This window comes from Mobula birostris, chromosome 6 (assembly GCF_030028105.1).
Source record: "Mobula birostris isolate sMobBir1 chromosome 6, sMobBir1.hap1, whole genome shotgun sequence".
In the NCBI taxonomy this organism is placed as follows: domain Eukaryota; kingdom Metazoa; phylum Chordata; class Chondrichthyes; order Myliobatiformes; family Myliobatidae; genus Mobula; species Mobula birostris.
The window spans coordinates 130,651,940-130,674,137 of NC_092375.1; the positions used below are offsets into that span (position 1 = coordinate 130,651,940).

General features: G+C 38.3%; 1 protein-coding gene across 2 annotated transcripts in view; it reads left to right on the plus strand.

Annotated features, from left to right (window-relative positions):
- The window catches only part of ccnyl1 (cyclin Y-like 1), a 103,422-nt gene that overhangs the window by 20,659 nt on the left and 60,565 nt on the right, over nucleotides 1-22,198 (plus strand). Inside the window, exons 2-5 of one of the 2 annotated variants that reach the window (XM_072261303.1) lie at nucleotides 1,997-2,071; nucleotides 4,739-4,773; nucleotides 14,963-15,063; nucleotides 17,170-17,205. In XM_072261303.1, coding sequence (XP_072117404.1) covers nucleotides 1,997-2,071; nucleotides 4,739-4,773; nucleotides 14,963-15,063; nucleotides 17,170-17,205 — 247 coding nt within the window. Of the gene's footprint in view, nucleotides 1-1,996; nucleotides 2,072-2,550; nucleotides 2,609-4,738; nucleotides 4,774-14,962; nucleotides 15,064-17,169; nucleotides 17,206-22,198 lie in introns of those variants that run through there. The other variant, XM_072261304.1, reaches the window with a different exon arrangement.

Genomic DNA, 22,198 nt, shown 5'->3' on the forward strand with positions numbered 1-22,198 from the left:
TATAATTCCTCAACATATTCATGGTATTGCTATATCTGATCAATACGTAATTGCACTTGTCACGTTATTGGCTGGAAGGGCTATTAAAATGGAAAGATGCCTCTGCTCCCACTTTGATACAATGGTTCTCTCAGGTGATGTTATGTCTTAGTTTGGAAAAAATTGGAAGTCAAACTTTTGGTCCTAAATTTGACTTCGAGAAAAGGTGGGGTTCTTTTGCCCGTAATTATCATTTGACTTGAGTTAATAAAGATGGTCCTTTTCTGATGCTTGGTTATATGGATTTGGTTGGCGGTTTGATGTCTTTTTTTTTATGGAAGCTTGTATGGCGCATAGCTCCGGGTTTGTGCTCCAAATGGGGTTTTTTCCCCCCTTCTTTTTAGTTATTAGGGGTTTTCTCTGTTTAGTTAGTTGGGGTTCTTTTTTTCTTTCTTTCCTTTTTACCATAAAAAAAGCTTTAATAGTTTGTTTTTTGTTTATTATTGATATATTGTTCAGCCTGGTTGATTAACTCTTATTCTACATATGGATATGTTATCTTGATTATTTTGATGTATTTTTCTCTTGTTGATTTTCAATAATAATAAAAAGATTTAAAGAATTTTAAAAAAAAAAGGAAACAGTTCCAAAAAAGTTAACTCAGCTCATACCTGGCTTGGGTGGGTTGTCATATAGAAAAGATTGCATAAGCTAGGCTTGGATTCACTAAAGTTCAGAAAAGTTAAAAGGCCTTTGAATGAAATATGTAAGATTAGGGGGTTCGGTGGGGTGAAGGTAGCAAGGATTTTCCCTGTTGCGGGATAATCTGGAATGAGGAGACTTTAAAAATAGTTGCACACTTCAGATAAGGTAAATTTTTCTCTGTAAGTCTCAGGATTTTAGAGTTCTGTTCCTCAAAGGGTAGTGATGTAGAATCCTGGAATATTTTTATGGATACTTGATCACTTGGAGGGGGGTTGAAAGATTATATTGGGAATGCAGAGTTGAGATGCCAATCAAATTAGCTATGATCTTATTAATTGGCATAGCTAGTTTGAGGAGCCGCATTGTCTATGCCTGCTCTTAATTTGTATGTTCATGACTGGTTACATTACATTTTCCCTTGGTATAGAAAGACCAGGGGAAGGTTCATGATTCAAAATTGCTATCTAGCTCGAGTTGTGGAGGAGCTGCCAGAACAATGTTCTATTTCTGCATAAGATTGGGCACAACTGTAATGATAGATATGATAAAATAGCCAAATAATACTAATCTTTATTCATGCGTGAGCAACAATGAGTAACAGAAATAATTGTTGGAAAATTGCTTGAGAATTTTCTATTTACATAGATTAAGTCAGATCTAGACATTGCTAATGTTTATATTACACACAAATTTCCATTTACCTGTTTCATTTTGTCTTTTTACCATATCCTTCTATTTGTTTTTCTCTCCTGTACCTATCTGGATTTTCCTTAAATTCCTGTGCATATAGATCATAATTATTCCATGCAGTATTGAGTTCCTTATTTTAACTATGCTCTGGGTAAAGATTTTTCTTCTGAAAGCTCTATTGGGTTTGAAATAATTACAAATTCAGACAACTCCCACTTTCGTGGTTGGTGGAAAGTCATTGTATTCTGAGAAAGTGGTCTAAATAACAACTTTTCCGAATACAAAGTCGAGTAATTTGCTTGTGCTTTAAACAATGTTAGTTGGAAAATAAAGAAACTTTGTTTATTCGTTTCACAAGTTCCATGGTGGCGAGTTTATTCCGTATCTCAAACTTTTGTGATTGTATAGGGATTTGTAACTTTTGTATGGGCAAATTTCTGTTACCCATATTGCTGTAATGAGGGATGTAGCAAATTCTTATGATTGTATTTTGTCCTTCCCCAGAGTTAGAAAAAAACCTTTGCAGTACTTATCTTTTAGTGAGTCTTTCCTTTTGAATTTTTTAAGGCTTGGTGTAGATTTGATTTCTTTCATTTCAATTTTTCATCTCTCCTGTTTTCAGATATGAACTTTGAATCCAACCCTTCTGACCACCCAAGGGCCAGCACAATTTTCCTGAGTAAATCACAGCCAGATGGTGAGTAGATTTAAGTCAGATTAGCAGTGTGAGCTCTGCATGCTACTATTTCCTTTTACCTCCCAGAATAACTTTGTTACACTAAGAAATTCCAGCTGCTGCATGTTCATCATATAAACATAATAAATATAAACTCCGTATTGGAACTGTTACTCATTTCGATAATTAAATATCATGCAATATTATACTAAGGCGTCATTTTTTAAATAAATAAAATGCTTTGCTTCATGAAATTTTAACGGTAGTGTTAGATTTTTTTGTAAGCCTTTTAACCCATATATTCCTCTTAGTTCAAATTGCACTTTGGCTTTTTACTTCTCATTAAACATCTTTCTATCAACTGCTGAACCTCACAATGTTAAATAGCTAAGGAGAGAACTGATGCCCGCTTTGATCCCTGTCAATTGCTGAAATACAATGTGAAGGTTGTTTTTCCTATTTGCCTTTAGAGCTGTCTGTCACCCATAAGGAATGACCAGGGCCGCAGGTTCCAATATGTCAGCAACCTGGGGGTCATGGTAACCAGGAACTCTGAAGGTAAAAAAAATCTTCACATTGATATTTCAGTAACTCATCTGAGTTGAGAGTGATTTAAATCCTTTTAACTCATAATCAGGTTTGTAATGCAGCAGTTGCTAGTAAATTGCTTTTTTAGAATTTTTGATTGGCAAATTTAATTTATAAGTTTGAAAACTGAAGAGGTTTTGTGTTCCTTCTTTAGATGAGGTTGAGATAGCCAAATACAGCACATGAGGCAGATTTCCATTTTTACACTGCCTTCATCTGCCTCCAAACACACTTTTAAGCATGGAAATACGAGAAATTGAAGATATTGGAATCTGGCGTAACTCTCAAAATGCTGGAGGAACTGAACATCTAAGGAGGGAAATGGACAGTCAACATTTCAGGACAGGAGCAAATGAAAACTCCACTGTCCATTTCTCTCCATAGATACTGTTGGATTCAAGTTCCTCCAGTGTTTTGTGTATTTCTCTTTGGTATTTATCCTTTTTGATAAACTGTCTTGTTGGAATTCAGAAAACATAACTAACAATTTTCACATACTGAGGATGAAAAAAATTTAGAACACAAATTATGCTCTGAGGTCACAGAGTGCATGTTGGAATGTCAATGTCTCAAACAGGAGATGGCACATTTAATGTCACAGCACTCTGAGTACTACACACCAAGACTAAAGGAATCTCCGCAAATGAGAGGATATGCCATCAAAAGTCCATATCTCTGTATATCATTTAGGCCATTGTGTAGGTCACAAATGGCACTGAATATTATCTGACAAGATTAAACTGTAGTGTTAGATTGAGATAGGAACCCTCTCATTATTCCCTCTGAGTCTTCTGAGGTTTTCCTTTGAAAGCAGTGATTCCATTTCCACCAACCTTAAATGCAGAGATGTCAGTTCATAAATATTCAATATAACGTTTTTCTTCTCATGTACAACTTGTATGTTTTTCTGAAAAATTTAAATTTTGTGTTCACTGAGTCTCGAACCATCTGGTCATGAAGGCATGGCATCTCTCTAACTACCCTATGTACACCATTATCTTCTACACATTTAGCCAATCTCTTTTTCAAAGAGGAAAGCCCAACTTCTCTAGTCTAATCTTCTAGCTGAAACCCCTCATCATTTGAGTCATTCTAATGAATCTTCACTCTATAGAGCTTCACATCTTTCCTATAGTACAGTAATTCCATCTGATAGGCAGCTATACCATGATGAACTTTTTTGTTTTATTCATTAAGCCAATATCTTGAGATGGTGTCGAAGAGTGCAAAATTATTTACAAGAGCTGCCTTTCTTCCAACATCCTCTTGCTGCTCTCTGCCACCCGCTTCAATACATGAATATTACACACATAATACAGCTGATAAGTTTTCACGTGAAGTGTCTGTACTTTGATTCGTGTGACGCAACTAGTTAAGTGTCACTAAATTTTGCAACTCCATGTGTATCCATAATGTCCCATCCAAAGTTAAAAGCTTAAAAATGCTGCCAGTCAGTCCAGTAGCAGTGCTCTCCTTTGGTTCAGGTAATCATGGACTAGTGTCCCCATTTTTAAGTCGTTGAAATTTGTCTAGAAACTTCAGTATTGAGATGCGTGACAAAAATCCTAGTTTGCTATTCTATGAGTATGATGAACTCATTTTCTCTAAGAGTAGTCAGTGCTACAATCTTCATCACCATTGAAAAGTACTTGAATGATTACCCACAAAATCCACAAACTGAGAACCAGGAAAAGGATGGCCTTAAATGGCTTTTTTGATGGACGTAGACTTAGTGAGCTGAAGGGGTTCTTCTGCACTGTCATTTTCTGTGACTGTCATCTTGTGAAACTGAAGGAGAGTCTTCTCAGTGATTTACCTCTCCATGAACCTGTGAATTAATTTGTTTTCTCATTGCTGTTTCCAGCAACTTGTTTTGTGTAACTTGCCTGTCGAGCTTCCCTGTAAAATATCAATTACACCTGAAAACTATTTTACTAGTTATGAAGTCTTTTATGTTGTGTTGAAGACATTAGATAACACTTTTGCTGTACTATTATACTGTATCTGCTGTCCCAACATGCAGTATAAATCATAATTTAAAAATTGGCTTTTTAATTTGAATTACTGATGTTTTAACTTCATTTCTTCTTTTGTAAACAGTGAGAGAGAAGAGGAAGAGTAACTACATAAACCACGTAAGTGTAATTCCTGTAAACTATCTACCATTGTAGCCATTGGTTCTTTCAACAGAACTTCAGACTTGCTTTCCTAAAAAATGTAGTCTGAAGTTCTACTGAAATCACTGAAAATCTAACCTCTTTGCAACTGTTAAATAATCCTGTGCATTTTTAATATTCCCTTTTATCAATTTGGAATGAGTCATTTTTTAATTTGTGCACAGTTGTGGTCTTTGCATGTGATGTCTGCAAGGCGATGTTAATCAAATTGACAATTGAAAGAACTGCAGATGTTGGAAGTCTAACATAAAAACATTAAATGTTAAAAGTACTCGGCAGATCAGGCTGCATCTATAGGAAGGAAGGCAGAACTAACATTTCAAAGTCAAGTTATTGTCAAATGTTCAAGTATGTGTATTCACAGGTACAATGAACAACTTGTAGCATCGCAGGCAAATGGCATTCATGAGAAAAACATAAATTATACAAAACATTTACAACAAAGAACAAAAAAAAACAAGTCCATTTTTGAGCAAAGTGATCAAGGTGGTCATAGCGTTGTAAAACTGTTGTGATTAGGGTTTACCCAAATGTTCCAAAACTGAATCATTGAAGGAAGGAAGGAAGGTAGCAACAGTTCCACCACCTTGACATTCTCCTGTAAAATGTCTTGATACAATTTTGAATAAATTGTTTTCTCATTGATTATAAGCTGTCCATGTCCTGGGGTAGCAAAGCAGCCCTAAACCATGATGCTCCTTCCACCATGCTTCACAGTTAGGATGAGGCTTTGGTGTAGGTGTGCAATGTCCTTTTCCTCCAAACACAGCGGTGTGCATTTCTGCCAAAAAGTTCAACTTTTGTCTCATCAGTCCACAGAACATTGACCCAGAAGTGTTGTGGAACATCCAGGTGGTCTTTTGCAAACTTGCGAAGTGCATATCCAGGTGGTGTTTTGCAAACTTGAGAAGTGCAGCAATTTTTTTTTTGGAGAGCAGTAATTTCCTCCGTGGTGTCCTTCCATGAACACCATTCTTGTTCAGTTTTGACGAGAAGTAGTACAGTTATTTGTGTTATTAGTTTAGGCAGATTGTGTTGGTCTATTATTGTGACTTAGATAAAGATCAGACCACATTTTATGAGTAATTAATGCAGAAAACCAGGTTTTGCAAAGGGTTCACAAACTTCTTGCAACTGTGTTCTTGAATCTGGTGATGGGTGACTTCAGTCTTAAAACCTGACTTCAGGGATTAATTATTGAGTTATTTTCATGAATATGTGTTTATTAATTTTGATTTTTTTTATGTCAGAGTGCAACTATCTGCATGTTTTTCAATCCTGGGAGAAAAGGATTCAAAATATTTTTAATGTGTGCTGTGCTGGATATTCTGGCAAGCTTTTTGGTGCCACCTTGTGTCCAATGTGTGCATTGGGATTCGCAAAGAAAGCACTGGTTTCTGCAAGAAACACAGAAAATGGAAGATTTTTAAGTTGAATTGTTGACGATTGAGTCTTGTAGACTCCAGAAATTGTACTATCGGGTATTAGCATAAGAATGCTTTACATTTTGACTGTTATTTTAATAAAGGTTTAATTCATTCATTTTGAAATGGATTGGCATTTCCACTGGAGAAAAAAAAAAGTTTCAGAAGAGCACAGGTATTCTTAAGCTGATATGCTATAATGTAACTTCAGGGTCACAATTCTTTTAAAACTGAGTATCTCTTTACAGTTCAGTAAGATATAGAATAATCAGTGAAACTTGGACAGCTAGATGGATCAGTAACCTTCTGTACTGTTGAGGCCGGTTGGAACAAAGAATCTAAAACAGCACAGGAAAAGGCCCTTTGGCCATAGTGTCTGCATCAAATACCCAATTAATTCACTTTGGCCTGTACATGATCCAAATCCCACTGTCTATGTACCTGGATATTCATGTATCTACCTAACAGTCTCTTAAAAGCCACTATAGTATCTGCTTTTGTCTCTCTCTCGGCAGCCCATTGCAGGCATCTACCACTCGCTGTGTTTAAAACAAAAAATATCTGCCCTGCACATCTCCTTTAAACTTGCCCACTCTCACTTTAAATGCATGTCCTCTAGAATTTGATAACTGACTATCTACCCTCTCCTAATCTTACAGACATCTATCGCATGTCCCCTTCACCTCCAAAGCTCAAAATTTGTCCAACCTCTCCTTATAGCACATGCCCTTTAAGCAGCATCCAGGTAAACGTCTTTTGCAGTCTTTCCAAAGTTTCCACATTCTTGCTATAATGAAGAGTGACTAGAATCACATACGGTATTCCAAGTGTAGACACAACAGTTTTATGCAGCCCTTTTGAATTCCATCACCCAGAGAACCGTGCCTGATCTTTTCCATATCATATATTTGGCTTGTTTCCCCATACCGCTTAATGTATTTTGTATTGTGTAATGCTGTGCTTCTGACATTGTTATGCTGTCCCTTAATTCTGTAGCAAGTGAAGTACTTCATCATTGCAGATATGGTTATATTGTAGAAAACATGCTGCTATAAATTAAAATTTCTTTAATCTAATCGTATGTTTTTTGGGTCTTGGATGATGGGAAGGGAGGAATTGAAAGAGCTGGTGCTTTCACATTGCATGCATGATGATTTTGGCTATGGGGACAATATTACAGCAGTTTTTGATTTAAAGTAAAATAACCCATAAAATTATTATTTCATTCTTTGAAAGGATATTACTACTTTTGGAAATTGATCAAGTAATATTATGCTGATTGTATGGTTCCATCAGATATTTTTATTTCCATTGATAAACATGCTTTTAGTCTAAATGAAGCTGTCAATTGTTTTTGAAATGATAGCTTAAAAAGTAAAATAAACTGGTTAGAATTGTTTAATATTTTGTTCAAATATGGATGTTCTATCTTTAGAATGATCAACAATATTTTACCAAATATTGATGATACTGATTGAATCCACTTGTTGCTGGAGGAAACTTATGACACCTCTACAGTTAGTTTTTTTCGCAAAAGTTAGCAAAGCAGGCTTTGGGGAATGGGGAATATGACTTTAATCCTGATGTTGTCAACACTCATGAGGCTGGTCACATGTTCCCCTCCACCACATGCAAGACACTGAGTGGTAGGGAGCCCACCATGAAACTAGCCTGCCAAGATCAGTGAAGTTGATGGTCCAGTCAAAAAGGGCAGCATATAGTGAGAATGCTATGACCAGCCAGAGTGGAGGGAGGTAAATGGGCATTTTCTTTACCAATAAATCGTGATAACCATGCTGCTGTAAATGCCAGGCATTGATTTCAGGTACGTAATTTATATATTTATCCTTACTTTTGGAGAAATTACTTTGCTTTTCTGAGGAGATGAAGGAGACACTAGTTGCAGTAATTTGGGTTTTTAATCTTTTACAGCCAATAATGATATCAATGTAGATTCTTAAGGTCTTGAGCTCAGAAGGCTTTTAACCAGAGCTAATATATGCTCAGCTTGCTTCAGAAATGGCCATGCATTATTTTGATCACAATTGTTCCAACTGAAATGTCAGACTGACACTGCATGTTCATAGGAGTAGATTATGTTACCATTTTAAAAAACGCAGAAGCAAAATATTCAAAACTAAATAGACCATAATTTCTTACCTCTCCTACTGCAATACTGAGGATAAAAAGGACCACTCAGTAGTATTCCGAACTGGGGAATTCTCCCTACTGACTAACATCATTTGCTAAATAAGAAAACTGCCTGCAAACAGATTATCTGTTGTCAAACAATATCAGTGCTATTTGCCAGTCATTGTGTTATACAAATTGGCTACTGCTTTTCTTCCATTCTCGAATGACTATTGCATTGGCCAATCTAACGTAATAAAAGGCAGTGTTTAAATGCAAGTCTTTCAGATAGAAATGTAATTTCTATCTGTTATTTTTATTCAAGATATTTTTGGCAATAATGCAACTGCCTCGAAGTAGCCCTGGATGACAAATGAAGAATTCTCTCCACTTTACAGTGATACAAGCTGTGAAGAGCACATGTGTTTAGAAGCAAAACTGTTCCAGTTATGATAGCTCTGCTTTGAATATTTTGATCACATAATACAGCTTTACTTCCCCCCTCCCCACTTCTGTTACTGTTAGCCTAATAACTTTCTATTATTCAAACTCTACCCTCTAAGAATGCTGGTGGAACGCAGCAGGCCAGGCAGCATCTTACTATCTTACTATCTCTTCTTTCAGTTAGTCCTGACGAAGGGTCTCGGCCCGAAACGTCGATTGTACCTCTTCCAAGAGATGCTGCCTGGCCTGCTGTGTTCCACCAGCATTCTGTGTGTGTTGCTTGAATTTCCAGCATCTGCAGATTTCCTCATGGCCACCCTCTAAGATATCTTTTTCCTTTTGACCCTCCAGCAGCAGTGGTGTCATCAGGTGCCTTGTCCCTCAGCTCTGGAACATCACCTTAATCCCCTATTTCCAGAATAAAATTCGTGGAAGTGCTCAAATTAAACAACAAACACAGAGCATCCATGTATCATCCTTCATTTGAGATGTTCCCTGAAATTTTACAATATTAAAAGTGAAAGTTATATTAAGAACACCCTTTTATGTGAAAGTGGAGGATAGTTGGCGCTAGGGTAATTGTGTCCCAGTGTCCCAATATCCGAAGTGAACTGTAGAGGTAAATAAAAGTCTTGGGATAGGGCAAAAAAAAATTGCCTAAAATCAGCCACAACCGTCTTGCATATTGTGCGAGAACTGATGAGCTATATGGTCTATACATATCGAAAGAGTTGTCCTTCGTGATCCTGACCAGAGTTTACATACTACTAAAAGCCAACATTAACCAGGCACTCGAGATAATGAATGCCGCCATCACAACAAGAAACTGCCCACCCCGACCCATTTCAAATTATAGTCGGGGACTTCAGTCAGTCTTGCTTGAAGAAATCTCTGCCAAGTTATCATCATGATATAACCTGCAGCACCAGGAATCCCAACACACTAGACCACTGCTGTAGTATGGTTAGGAATACCTACCGTTCCATGCCTGGATCACATTTGAGGAAATCTGATCACTTAGCTGTACGTCTACCTGTGTTTAGGCAGAGGCTAAAGAGCAAGTCTCCTGAGATGAGAACAACAAGGAGATGGTCGTAGGAAGCAGAGGAGTGGCTATGGAATTGCTTTGAGTCTGTGGACTGGGCCGTGTTCATGGACTCCTACGGATCTGAATGAATACATCAAGGTTATCATGGACTTTATTAAACAGTTGTGGATGTGTGTGTCCCCACAAAATTATTCAGAGTCTTTCTCAACCAGAAGCCCTGGATGAACCATTGGATCCACAATCTGCTAAGAGCCAGATCAGGGGCATTCAGGTCTGGCGACCAAGTAAGATACAAGAGATCTGGGTTTGATCTCTGGAAAGCCATCTCGTGCGAAGTGACAATTCCGAACCAAACTTTAGTCACTGGGGGATGCTCAACAGCAGTGGCAAGACTTTACTCCCAGATGAGCTCAATGCCATCTGAGTTTGCTTTAACCGTCAAAACATGGAAGTACCTTCACAAACTCCCACTGCCCCCCATGACCCCGTGATTTCAGTCTCTGAGGCTGACATGAGAGTGTCCTTTAGTACTCAGCCAGGTTCACCCTCCTAAAGACCTGTGCTGATTAACCTGCTGTAGTCTTCATCATTATATTTAAACTCTCATTTCAGCAGTCTTAGGTACACCGGCTTTAAGCAGGCTTTATTTATACCACTGCATAAGAAGAATGTGGCAACCTGCCTCAATGACTATTGTCCAGTAGCACTTGCATCTACTGTGATGAAATGCTTTGAGAGGTTGGTGATGAAATAATGGGCATATAAGGTAGCAAATGTGAGTGGGAAGTTGAATGATTGAGGCTTTTAAAATCCAACAAAAGGGCCATAAAATATGAAATGAGGGCAAACTAGCCAATAATATAAAGCAGGATACTAAAAGTTTTTTCAGTTACATAAAGAGTAAAGGGAAGGTGAGAGTTGATATTAGACCATTGGAAAATGATGCTGGTGAGATAGTAATGGGGGACAAAGAAATGGCAGATGAACTTAATGGGTACTTTGCATCTGTCTTCATTGTGGAAGACACTAGCGGTGTGCCAGAGGTCTGTAAGTGTCAGGGAGCAGGAGTGAGTGCCATTGCTATTACAAAGGAAAAAATGCTAGGCAAGCTCAAAGGTCTTAAGGTGGCTAAGTCACCTAGGCCAGATGGACCATATCCCAGAGTCCTGAACGAGGTTGCTGAAGAGATAACAGATGCACTGGACATGATCTTTCAAGAATCACTTGATTCTGGCATGGTCCCAGAGGACTGGACAATTGCAAATGTCACTCCATTCTTGTAAGAAGGGAGGAAGGCAAAAGAAAGGAAATTATAAGCCAGTTGGCCTAACCTCAGTGGTTGGGAAAGTGCTAGAGTCTATTATTAAGGATGAGGTTTCGGGGTACTTGGAGACTAATGATAAAATAAGTCAAAGCCAGCATGATTTTTGTTAAGGGAAGTCTTGCCTGACAAATCTGTTACAGCTGTTTGAGGAAGATAACAAGCAGAGTAGACAAACGAGAAGCAGTGGATGTCATTTACTTGCATTTTCAGAGGCATTTGAAAAAGTGCCTCACATGAGGTTGCTTAAGATAAAATCCTATGGTGTTACAGAAAAGATACTGGCATGGATAGCAGAATGGCTGACAGGCAGGAGGCAGAGAGTGGGAACTAAATAGGCCTTTTCTGGTTGGCTGCCAGGGATTAGTGGTGTTTCTCAGGTGTCAATTATGGAACAGCTACTTTTCACGTTGTTTGTCAATGATTTAGATAATGGAGTTGGTGATTTTGTGGCAAAGTTTGCAGATGATACAAAGAAAGGTAGAGGGGTAGGTAATGCTGAGGAAGCAGGACTTGGAAGAATGGGCAAAAAAGAAATTGGAAGAATGTGCAAAAAAGTGGCAGATGGAATACAGTGTTGGGAAATGTATGATAATGTGTTCTGATAAAAGGAACAATAATGCAGACTATTATCTAAATGGGGAGAAGGTTCAAACATCAGAGGTACAGAGGCACTTAGGAGTCCTTGTACAAGACTCCCAGATGGTTGAGTTTGTGGTAAAGGGAGCAAATGCAATGTTGGCATTTATTTCAAGGCAAATAGAATATAAAAGCAAGGAGATAATGCTGAGGCTTTGTAAGACACTAGTCAGGCACATTTGGAGTATTGTTAACAGTTTTGGGCTCCATATCTCAGAAGAAATGTGCTGTCATTGGAGAGGGTTCAGAGAAGGTTCACGAGGATGATTTGGGGAATGAAGAGGTTAAATATGAGGAGCGCCTGGTGGCTTTGGGCCTGTAGTCACTGGAATTCTGTAAGAGTGTTGGGGGGATCTGTTGAAACCTATCAAATGTTGAAAGGACCAGATAGGGTGGATGTGGAGAGGATGTTTCTTATGGTGGGGGTATCTAGAACTAGAGACCACAGCCTCAAAATTAAGGGGTGACATTTTAGAACAGAGGTAAGGAATTGTTTTAGTCGGGGAGTAGTGAATCTGTTGTATGCTCTGCCACAGACTGTGGTGGAGGCCAAGTTCATGGGTATATTTAAGGTGGAAGTTGATCATTTCCTGATCGGTCAGGGCATCAAAGGATAGGGCGAGAAGGCAGGTGTATGGGATTGAGTGGGATCTGCAATCAGGCATGATGAAATGGCGGAGCAAACTATGGGCTGAATGGCCTAATTCTGCTCCTATGTCTAACTCTTGTCTGAAAAGTGAATTGGATCTGCTTCAATTTGCCTTCCTGCACGATGGGTCAACAGCTGATGCCATTTCATTGACTGTTCATTCAACCCTAGAACAATCTGGACAGAAAAGATGCATACATCGGGATGCTCTTTATCGACTACAGGTTGGCATTCAGCAGTACCACCCCTTAAAACTAATCAATAAGCTTCAAGACCTTGTCCTCAATACCTCCTTATGCAATGGTATCCTCGATTTCCTCTCTTATAGACCCCAATCAGTTCGGATTGGCAACAATATCGCCTCCACATTCTCCATCAGCATAGGTGCGCCACAATGCCTGCTCTATTCACTTTATACTTGTGATTATGAGGCTAAGCACATTTCCAATGCCATATTTAAGTTTGCTGACAACACCACTGTTGTTGGCCAAATCTGATGTGGTATTGAATGGGCATCTGGATGAGTGGTACCACAACAACAACCTGTCACTCAGTGTCAGCTGGACTAAGGAGCTGATTATTGATTTCAGGAGGAGGAAACCAGAGGTCCACAAACCAGCCCTTATCAGGGGATCAGAGGTGGAGAGCGTCAGCATTCATAAATTCCTTGATGTCATCATTCAAGAAGATCAGTCCTGCGACAACATGTAAGTGCCATTACAAAGACACGGCAGTGCCTCTACTTCCTTAGGAATTTCTGAAGATTTGGCATGACATCTAAAACTTCAACAAACCTCCAGGTGATTGGTGGTGAGTATATTGACTGGCTTAATCATAGCCTGGTATGGAAGCACCATGCTCTTGAACAGAAAATATTACAAAAAGTAGTGGATACAGTCTACACCATTATGGGTAAAGCCCTCCCCGTCATTGAGCATATGTAGACAGAGCACCGTTGCAGGAAAGCAGTGTCTCCTCCACCCAACATGCTTTCTTCTCACTGCTGTCATCAGGAAGAAGGAACAGGAGCTTCAGGACCCACACCACCAGGTTCAGGAACAGTTATTACCCATCAGCCATCAGGCTCTTGAACCAGTGGGGATAACTTCATTCAATTTCACTTGCCCCATCACTGAACTGTTCCCACAACCAATGGACTCACTTTCAAGGACTCTTCATCTCATGTTCTCAATATTTATTGCTTATTTATTTATTATTATTTTCTCTTTCATATTTGCTGTTTGTTGTGCTTTGCACATCTGTTGTTTGTCCATTCTGTTGGGTGCAGTCTTTCATTGATTCTATTGTGTTTCTTAGATTTACTGTGTATACTCGCAAGAAAACAAGTCTTAGGGTTGTATATAGTGACATAAGTGTACTTTGATAATAAATTTACTTTGAACTATATTTCTCATGTTTCACTTCACAGTATTGAATGGAACCATATTCAGAATTGTTTTGTACCTAAAGTATTTAATGTGAGTGTGATGGTATTTTTATTGCTAAAATTCCAAAGTAACTCAAGTTCATAGCTCCCTGATAGTTTACATTTGGATTGTTCTTTTGGAGCAAGGTATCAGCAGGTAGGACTTGAATTTGAAATGTACTTGGAGATCAGCAACTTGAAAAAACATTATATATTCTTCATGATTTCGTCATGTGAACTCAAGCTTTCAACTTCATTTTTGGCTTATTTTCTCATTTACAATTTATAAATTTTTCAAAATTAGAAAAATGGAATGTGTGCCTCTTATTGTTTGTGCATTTCTTTTCCTCTTGTTTTCTTGAAGATTTGTCCAGATTAAATCTTTAATTAAAGATACTGTGCTAATCCCAGTAGTATAGAATGTATATTAAATGATGCACAAATGTTTAGAAAATCATAAATTCTTCAAATTATTTGTAGTGATTCACATTTCCTGTTCATTTGAGAACAGTTGTAGAGATTTGTGAACTGGTTATTTATCTTTTTTCTTCAGATGATTCTCCACAGTGAACTTTTGATTCCTTTATGGGTTACTGTTATTCATGTAAAATTATCATATGAGGACAATTCTACAAATAAAGTTAGGAGCATAAAGTACTTAAGTTGATAACGATGATCACAATCAGAGTTACAACTCTATTTTAATTACATACTGTTCAATCTCTTGATACAGCTGCAGTTCAAGACCAGTTAAATTCATGTTTATTGAATAAGATTATCAGGAATGACTTTTCTTTTAATTATAGCAACTAGGGATGGTTTGCAAGGTGTATATGATTTAGTGTTTTTGTCCATAACGTAAATAGCCTTGTAGTAGTCAAAGTAGTCCTTTGGTTTAGAGTGTTTTGTAATATGCTATAGAGTTGCATGACATCATCTAGTCATGATGGAGAAGTAAACTCTTAAGATACACCCCTGTTTACTTTATATAATTGGTTCACTAATTGACTTGTCCTGTTGTAATGTTAAAAGTATTTGGGCAGTGATTTCATTTTATTTTACACAGGTATCTCCTGGTCAACTCAGTAAAAAATACAGTTCATGTTCAACGATATTTATTGATGACAGCACTGTAAGCCAGCCCAACCTGAAAAGCACAATTAAATGGTAGGATATCAACAGATCTTTTTGGGGAAAGCTAGCAGGTGAAACCAGTTAAGTTTACTTGCTTGGAGAGACAAGAGAGCTGTAGATGCTGGAATGAGGGGAAAAAGGCATGCTGTTGTAGGACCTCAGTGGCTCAAGCAGGAGGAAAATAATTGTTAGTGCTTGAACAAATTTAGGTTGTTGTATCTAGAGCATTAGAGGCTGAGGAGAGACCTGATAAAGGTTATTAAAATTATGAGAGACATGGATTGGGTAAATAGAATCTTTTCCCTAGGCCATTGCCAAAATACCAGAGGACATGTTTTAAGGCAGATGAGGATTTGGTCCTGCTGCAGGTTTCAACCTGAAATTTCGACAGTTCTTTTTCCTCCCCACCCCCCCCCACACAGATGAGTTCCTCTAGCAGATTTTTAAAAATTTTTTTACCCAGGTTTCTTTGCTTGCCTAACTATGGGATTTTATAGTCACTAGTTTCTTTTTAAACCAATAATCTTTTAAATTGTGATTAACATAGAATGGCCAGCAGTGGACAGGCCATTTGGCCCACAATGTTGTGCTGATCTTGATGCCAGTTTATACTAATTGTCCTCATCGTGTGCATCATCCATATCCCTTCATTCCCTTCATATTCACGTGTCTGTACAAAAGCCTCTTAAATCCACCAGGTTGCATGCTTCTTCTACTACCCCTGGTAACCCTTTCCAGGCACTTACCACTCTCTGTATATATAAAAAAAAACCCTCACATTGCTGTGAAGCTTCCCCCTCTCCCCCCAACCTTAAAAGCATGTCCTCTGATATTTGACATTTCTACCCTGGGGCAAAGATTCTGACTGTCTCCATCTCTCATAATTTTAAAAAATCCTCTGAGGTCTTCCCTCAGCCTCCGATACTCTAGGGAGAACAATCCAAATTTGTTCCACCTTGTAGCTTATACCCTCTAATCCAGGCGGCATTTTGTTAAGCATTTTCTTCACCCTTCCCACAATCTCCAAGTGCAGTCTCAGTAAAGTTTTGTATACAAGTAGCTGCAGCATGACTTCTTTACACTTGTACTCAGGCACTCCTGCTAATTAAGGCAAGAATCCTGTACGCCGCCTTTACCTTATGCAGTTGCATAGCCACTGTCAATGAATTATCTGAGTTAATGCTCCTATATTAAAGTAGAACATGCAGCAAAGAGATTTGGTGAATTAAAACCAAGAAAAAGACACAGTACATTAAATGCATCATTTGGTGTACTGGTGGTTCAGATATGGCCATCACATTAGAACATAAAACTGAGATAAATTTGAGTTGATCTGAAAGATCCTGTGGTATCTCAAAGAGAGTGGGGTGGTTTCAAACTCATAGTCAACATTTATTCTTTAAACTAACACCATGAGACAAATCAATTTTTCATTAACTTCACTTACCACTATGGAAGTTTATTGTATGAAAATTGGCCATACCATTTTAAGATCTGTGAGTAATTGATGGCACTAGCCATTCTTCACATTGATTCTGTTGGTAAAATAGCTATACCGTTGTATGCTATTGACTGAAGCCCATTCCTTTTTCTTACAAGTATAGGTTAATAATACAAAGGCTATGATTGTTGAACCCAAGAGTAAATTGAGAGGGTGAGGTTGATGATAAGGATGAAATTGCTGTTCTATTTGAGAATTGATACCGGACTGACATACAAGGTTCAGATTTCCAGAAACCAGACAAGTGTGAAAATTGGACATTTCCAGAAGTGTAGCGAGCCTCTAGATCTCTGCTTTTACAGATTTGCTTACAATTTTGTGTTACTCTAGTTCTAAGGTGATCAAACTTATCTGAAACACGCAACCTTACTTTGGAAGTGAAGAATAAGAAATTGTGACTCGTAAATAAAAAAATAGGGCAACTTGTATTTCCCTTCCATTTTATATTTTTCAACATCTGAGAAAATCTAAAATCTGGAATGGGTTCTATCCCAGCCGTGCTTATCAAACCTGTAGTGGTAAGAGATAATGGAAAATTGTATTTGTAGATTACTGATAACATCAGCTTATATTTTAATTTGCACAAAGATAGAGTTTTAAAGGTTTTTTTAATCACTTTGTTTTTCTCTTCCTAACAGTGTTACTCTTGCAATTTATTATCACACAAAGAACAGGTAATTTTAATGTTTTTCAAACTGTTCCTTTTGGTCCCAGTAATTATCTAGTGCTATCTAGTTGTACCTTGTTTGTGTGATTCTATAAAAAGGTCTTTATCTCCAGTGGAGCAGTCACACAAGCAAGGGCTCTGCAATTTTCTACTTCTGAATTTAAAAATGTGCATTGTGTAGGGCATTTGTGTGGGTTCCAACCTCTCTTTCCTCGTGTACAAATGTGTAGAACTGGGATAATAGCCTGAAACCATTAATGGCTTGTACCTCAAATGCAGTGAAAGGTTATATTTTGCCAATGGTGAAGTAGTAAAAGTTAGGGTCAAAGTTTATAAGGTAGCATTCTTGGAAGATTGCAGAGCTAAAGCAGCTTTAGAAATAAGGACGGGTAAAGCCATGAACGAGTTTGAAAGGCAACATGTTGAGTTCTAGATCGAGGCTTTGCTGGGCAGATCCAGTCTAGGTCAGCTAGCACAGGATGATAGATGGGTATGACCGTGAGACATAAGAAGCAGAAGTTATTTCATTTCTTATGAGCATATTAATATAAGCTAGAAGATGGGAAGCTGACAGGGAGAGCGTTGGACTAGATCCAGAGACAATGAAAGCAGGAACAGTCATTTTCTGGTTGGAGGGAAAAGAAGCTCTGAATGTTGAACATCTGAAAAGATAATGGACTGGAAATTTAGTTAATTGTCCATCCAATATTCAGCACTACTGTCTCATGTTGCTCAGAATTTGAGAAACAGATTGTAGATGACCTTTGCCTTACTGGCTAGGTTGTGTTGTGAGAAACGGTCTGTGTCATGATTTTCTGTAACATGAAGCTGCATCATCTGCAAGAAACACAAGTCAAAGAATAATACTTTGTTTCTATATTTACTTGCCACATAAACAGCTTAAAACTTGTTACTTGATACACAGAATAAAATTCTTTATGAGGATGAATTCTATTTTGTTTATCAAATTTTTGGGTAGTGATTTGTACATTTGAATTTCCATTACGCGAACGGTCAACATGAAGTTGTCTGCAGTTGTCTAATAGTTACAGCTCTACTAGTCTATCAAGTCTATTCAAGAAGATTACTTTGTCTCTGATCGGCTTTACAGAATACACAGGATCATCTGAAATTATGTTGTTGAATGAGGAGGCTATTTGATTTGCTCTATTCCTGATAATCTTCTCTCTAAACGAATGGACAGATAGTAATCAATTTATTGTTGAAGTATCTAGTCATTTCACATCTTGTTTAGAAGCCTATGGCTTGGGAAGCATGTAGTGAGTTAGTAACCATTATAAAAAGACCTCTCATGTCCTTCAATGACTTAGTTATGCACTAAATAAATTACTACTTTTAAATGAAGGAGTCATTGAAAGAGAAAATAAACTTCCTTGCAGAGGAACGCACACAAAATGCTGGAGGAACTCAACAGGCTAGGCAGCATCTATAGAAAAAAATACAATCGACATTTCGGGCTGAGACCCTTCAGCGGAACTTGCCCGAAACGTCACCTGTACTGTTCTCCACCGATGCTGCCTGGCCTGTTGAGTTCCTCCAGCATTTTGTGCGTATTGCTTGGATTTCCAGCATCTGCAGATTTTCTCTTGTTTGTGATTTCCTTCCAGAGGGTAGTTAGGTTATTAGACTAATGTTTGGTAGGGAAAGCACTTTATATATTCCTATATCCATCCTCTTTCTGAAGACTTTGAAAGACAATAGTAGTCTATTGTGGTTAAAGACAATTTATGGGGATGAAGATCCAGATAGACAGTCAACCATGTTTACCAAAAATAGATTTGTATATCAATATAAGCAGCAGTCAAGTAGACTCAGCTGTTTTCTTTGGAAGATGTGTCTCCTGATAGGTAAAAAAGTAGAAAATGTAATTTGTACTTAAGTATTTAGAACCAAACCAAGTAGAATATGAAGCTTTTGTGCATCACATTGTAGAAATTGATAGCTTCTTCTATACTTCAGGTATATACATAATGCTAGATTTGTCACTTTTTGAGGTAACTTGTAACTGGTTTGCAAAAGGGCAGAGACTTGTAGAGAAGATTTTTATTTTGAAACTTGCCCCGCAAATATTTTCAAAAATTAAACATGAAAGGTTAGAGTTTCAGTAAGTCTTTTGCTAGTTTCTCATACTTTCATATTTCCTTATGAAAGAGAAGGAAATCATCCATCTATTTGAGTCCATCTTGGCTCTCAGATAGACTCATTATTCCCATTATTTCACATTCTCCTGTAACCTACTAACTCCACTCTAATTCTCCTACTGGGTACCTACACCAAAGTAAATTTGCAGTAGCCAGTTAGCCTGTCAACCAGCATGTATTTGGGTGTGGGATGAAATAAGCAAACATGAAAACTACACACAGTACTGGAGGTTCCTGGGGCTGTGAGGTAGCAGCATTACCTACTGCACAATTGTTTAGGGAGATGAGAACACTTTTGTGCTAATGACAATGTTGGACATTCTGATGTACTACAAAAAATGGTGACGAGAAATCTAGAAGAGCAGAACAAGTTTCAAAATCAAGAAACCAGGTGAGGCCTTCAATAAAATTTATAGGTTGCAATTGCATCTGACAAAAAAGCCTTTCAAATAAAGTGAAAATATGTATTTTAGTAAATTAAAGCCACCTGATGCTCATGATAAGCCGCACTGGAACCTGGCATCAAGTCATTGGTACACTATAAAATGTTAGAGTTGGTGGCAACCGTTTTAAAAATTAAGTGGAATTAATGTATTCATGGAGGTAGTAAGAAGAAATTTACAAAGCATTTGTGTGTATGTGTGGACTCCATGTGTTAGATCACATACCTAATAAAATATTCTTGAAGCATTATCACTGAACCCTATGTAACAGTGTAACTTCACTTCAAATGTACGTAACTAGGTATAAAGCCACGTGGGGTGAGCTAAGATTTTGAAAGGTGTTATGAAAGTCACTTTAGATGAAAATTATGCAGTTAGATTAATATTACTTATTCTTTTCAGGCACTCTTATATATAAGAAAGTCACAAAAGAAACTAAAACCAGCCATATAGATAAATTATTTGTTGGAACATTTGGCAAGGGGGCATCTAACAATGAGTTGTGTGGGATGCAATTGAACATTGTTACGTACCCCGTAACTGGGTTGCCAAACCAGCAGAAATGGATCACTCAGTTGGAGTCTGGATTACTAGAACTAAGAAAGTTTTATTAAAGAAACAAGCAACACAGTACTCTAATCAAAAGGATAATGAATGCAACAGTTCAGCAATGATAAACACACATGTGCACAGAATTAAGATAACAGGATCAATCAAGCTCTCTCGTTGTCTAGGGATAAATGACCAGTTTCAAAATGACGCAAAGTTCAGTTCAATTTAGTTCAGTTCAGTTCGCAGTAATCGCTGCCGTGGTGATAGACAGTGGGGGGAAGGAGAGAGAGAGCAAAAATGAATGAATATTCAAGGCTTCCAGACAGACCTTCGCAGTCAACTTTCGGGCGAGTCCTTTGTGATGTCATCTGAGGTCACCGACCGTGACCCCTCCGTTTCCAGATACGATCGTTTCCCTGCGCTGAACCTGGCACCCAGGCAAGGGTGGACACACACCAGGTTCCCGCCGATCATGCCTTTCCACCCTGTGCGTTTATGGCCCGGTACTTCCCACCGACTTGTGAGAGGCGCACCGCTTCCAGGGTCTCGTTACCTCGGGTGTCGTGTGTGCCCTGCCTTAGCGAACCTGTCCTTTTTTATCCCCCTGCTGGGGTATCGCCTGTCCATCACTTCAAACAGTTCAGGGTTCAAAGGGGGGGGGGGGGGCGCTCTAGACAGCTCTCTCCTTCTGTTATTCTCTCTCCCGTCCCTTCATTACACATCTCCAAATGCTGCTCCATTGTTTCCCTTATCTCTCTCTCTCCTGAAGACAGGTGGCAGACCAACTGCTGATCAGACAGGACAGCTAACATCTTAATCTATGTGTATTCTTGTCACAATATGCACAAATATTCTCTGTGAAACAACGAGAATAACTCCAAAGACCTGTGAAGTGGAAGTCCTAGAATGTGGAAGAAATTCTTGCAAGCTAATCAATTTGATCCCTCCTTTGTAGTTGCCGGATAAAGGAGGAAAAAATCATATGGAGGCTAGATTCTGAAATACAAGTTGGATAATCAGAGGAGCGAAACAACTCTTTCTTATTTTACAGTTATCCAATCCCTTCACTTCTAGAAAAAACATTAAACATTAGTTGTAATACTTTCCATGTACTTATTTTGGGTACATTGTCTGGTGATGCCATGATTAATTGAACCAACATACTGTTACCTTGCGTCATGCTCAGGATCTGTTCCTAGGGCAAGACTAATGGAATCATCACTAAAGGAGATCATCATCTTAATATATTTATAGAGATTCATTACTGTCAACGTTACTATATTCAAACCTGGTACAAACCCAGTTCCCTCCTGTTGCTGTGTTGGGAACGTGGTACTAGATCCTGCTATCTGTTGAGACTGTCACATCAGGGAGGGTTGATGCTCACTGGGCTGGAACAAACAGTTCATTTGCTTAGTGGTGAAATGTGGGGTTTCGGGGCTACATCCTGGCTGTCACATAGACAGCAACTGCTTCATGTGTTGACAGAGCACCCAGATCTTGTAGTCTCCTGGTGAAGATTATGGAAACTGCTGTCTCCCTCTGGCTATCTATCAACACACAGAACAGTCCCCTGTAATGACCTTCATTTACAATCAGCTGCAGCCCGAGACCTTTATCTCAGCCCTATGATGCCACAGCATTTGCTGGCAGCCTATTGCAGGAACGTGAGCAAAGAGTTCTGGCAAATTCTGCACACAAAAGTAATGGGGTCAGGAAATTACACCAAATTTTTGCAGTCAGATTCCTAGTGATATACAATCTGACCACATGTCTTAAAATATGGGGATAATATACCTATGAATGTTCAGATTGGACAACTAAGAGTGCTGTAACAATTGGT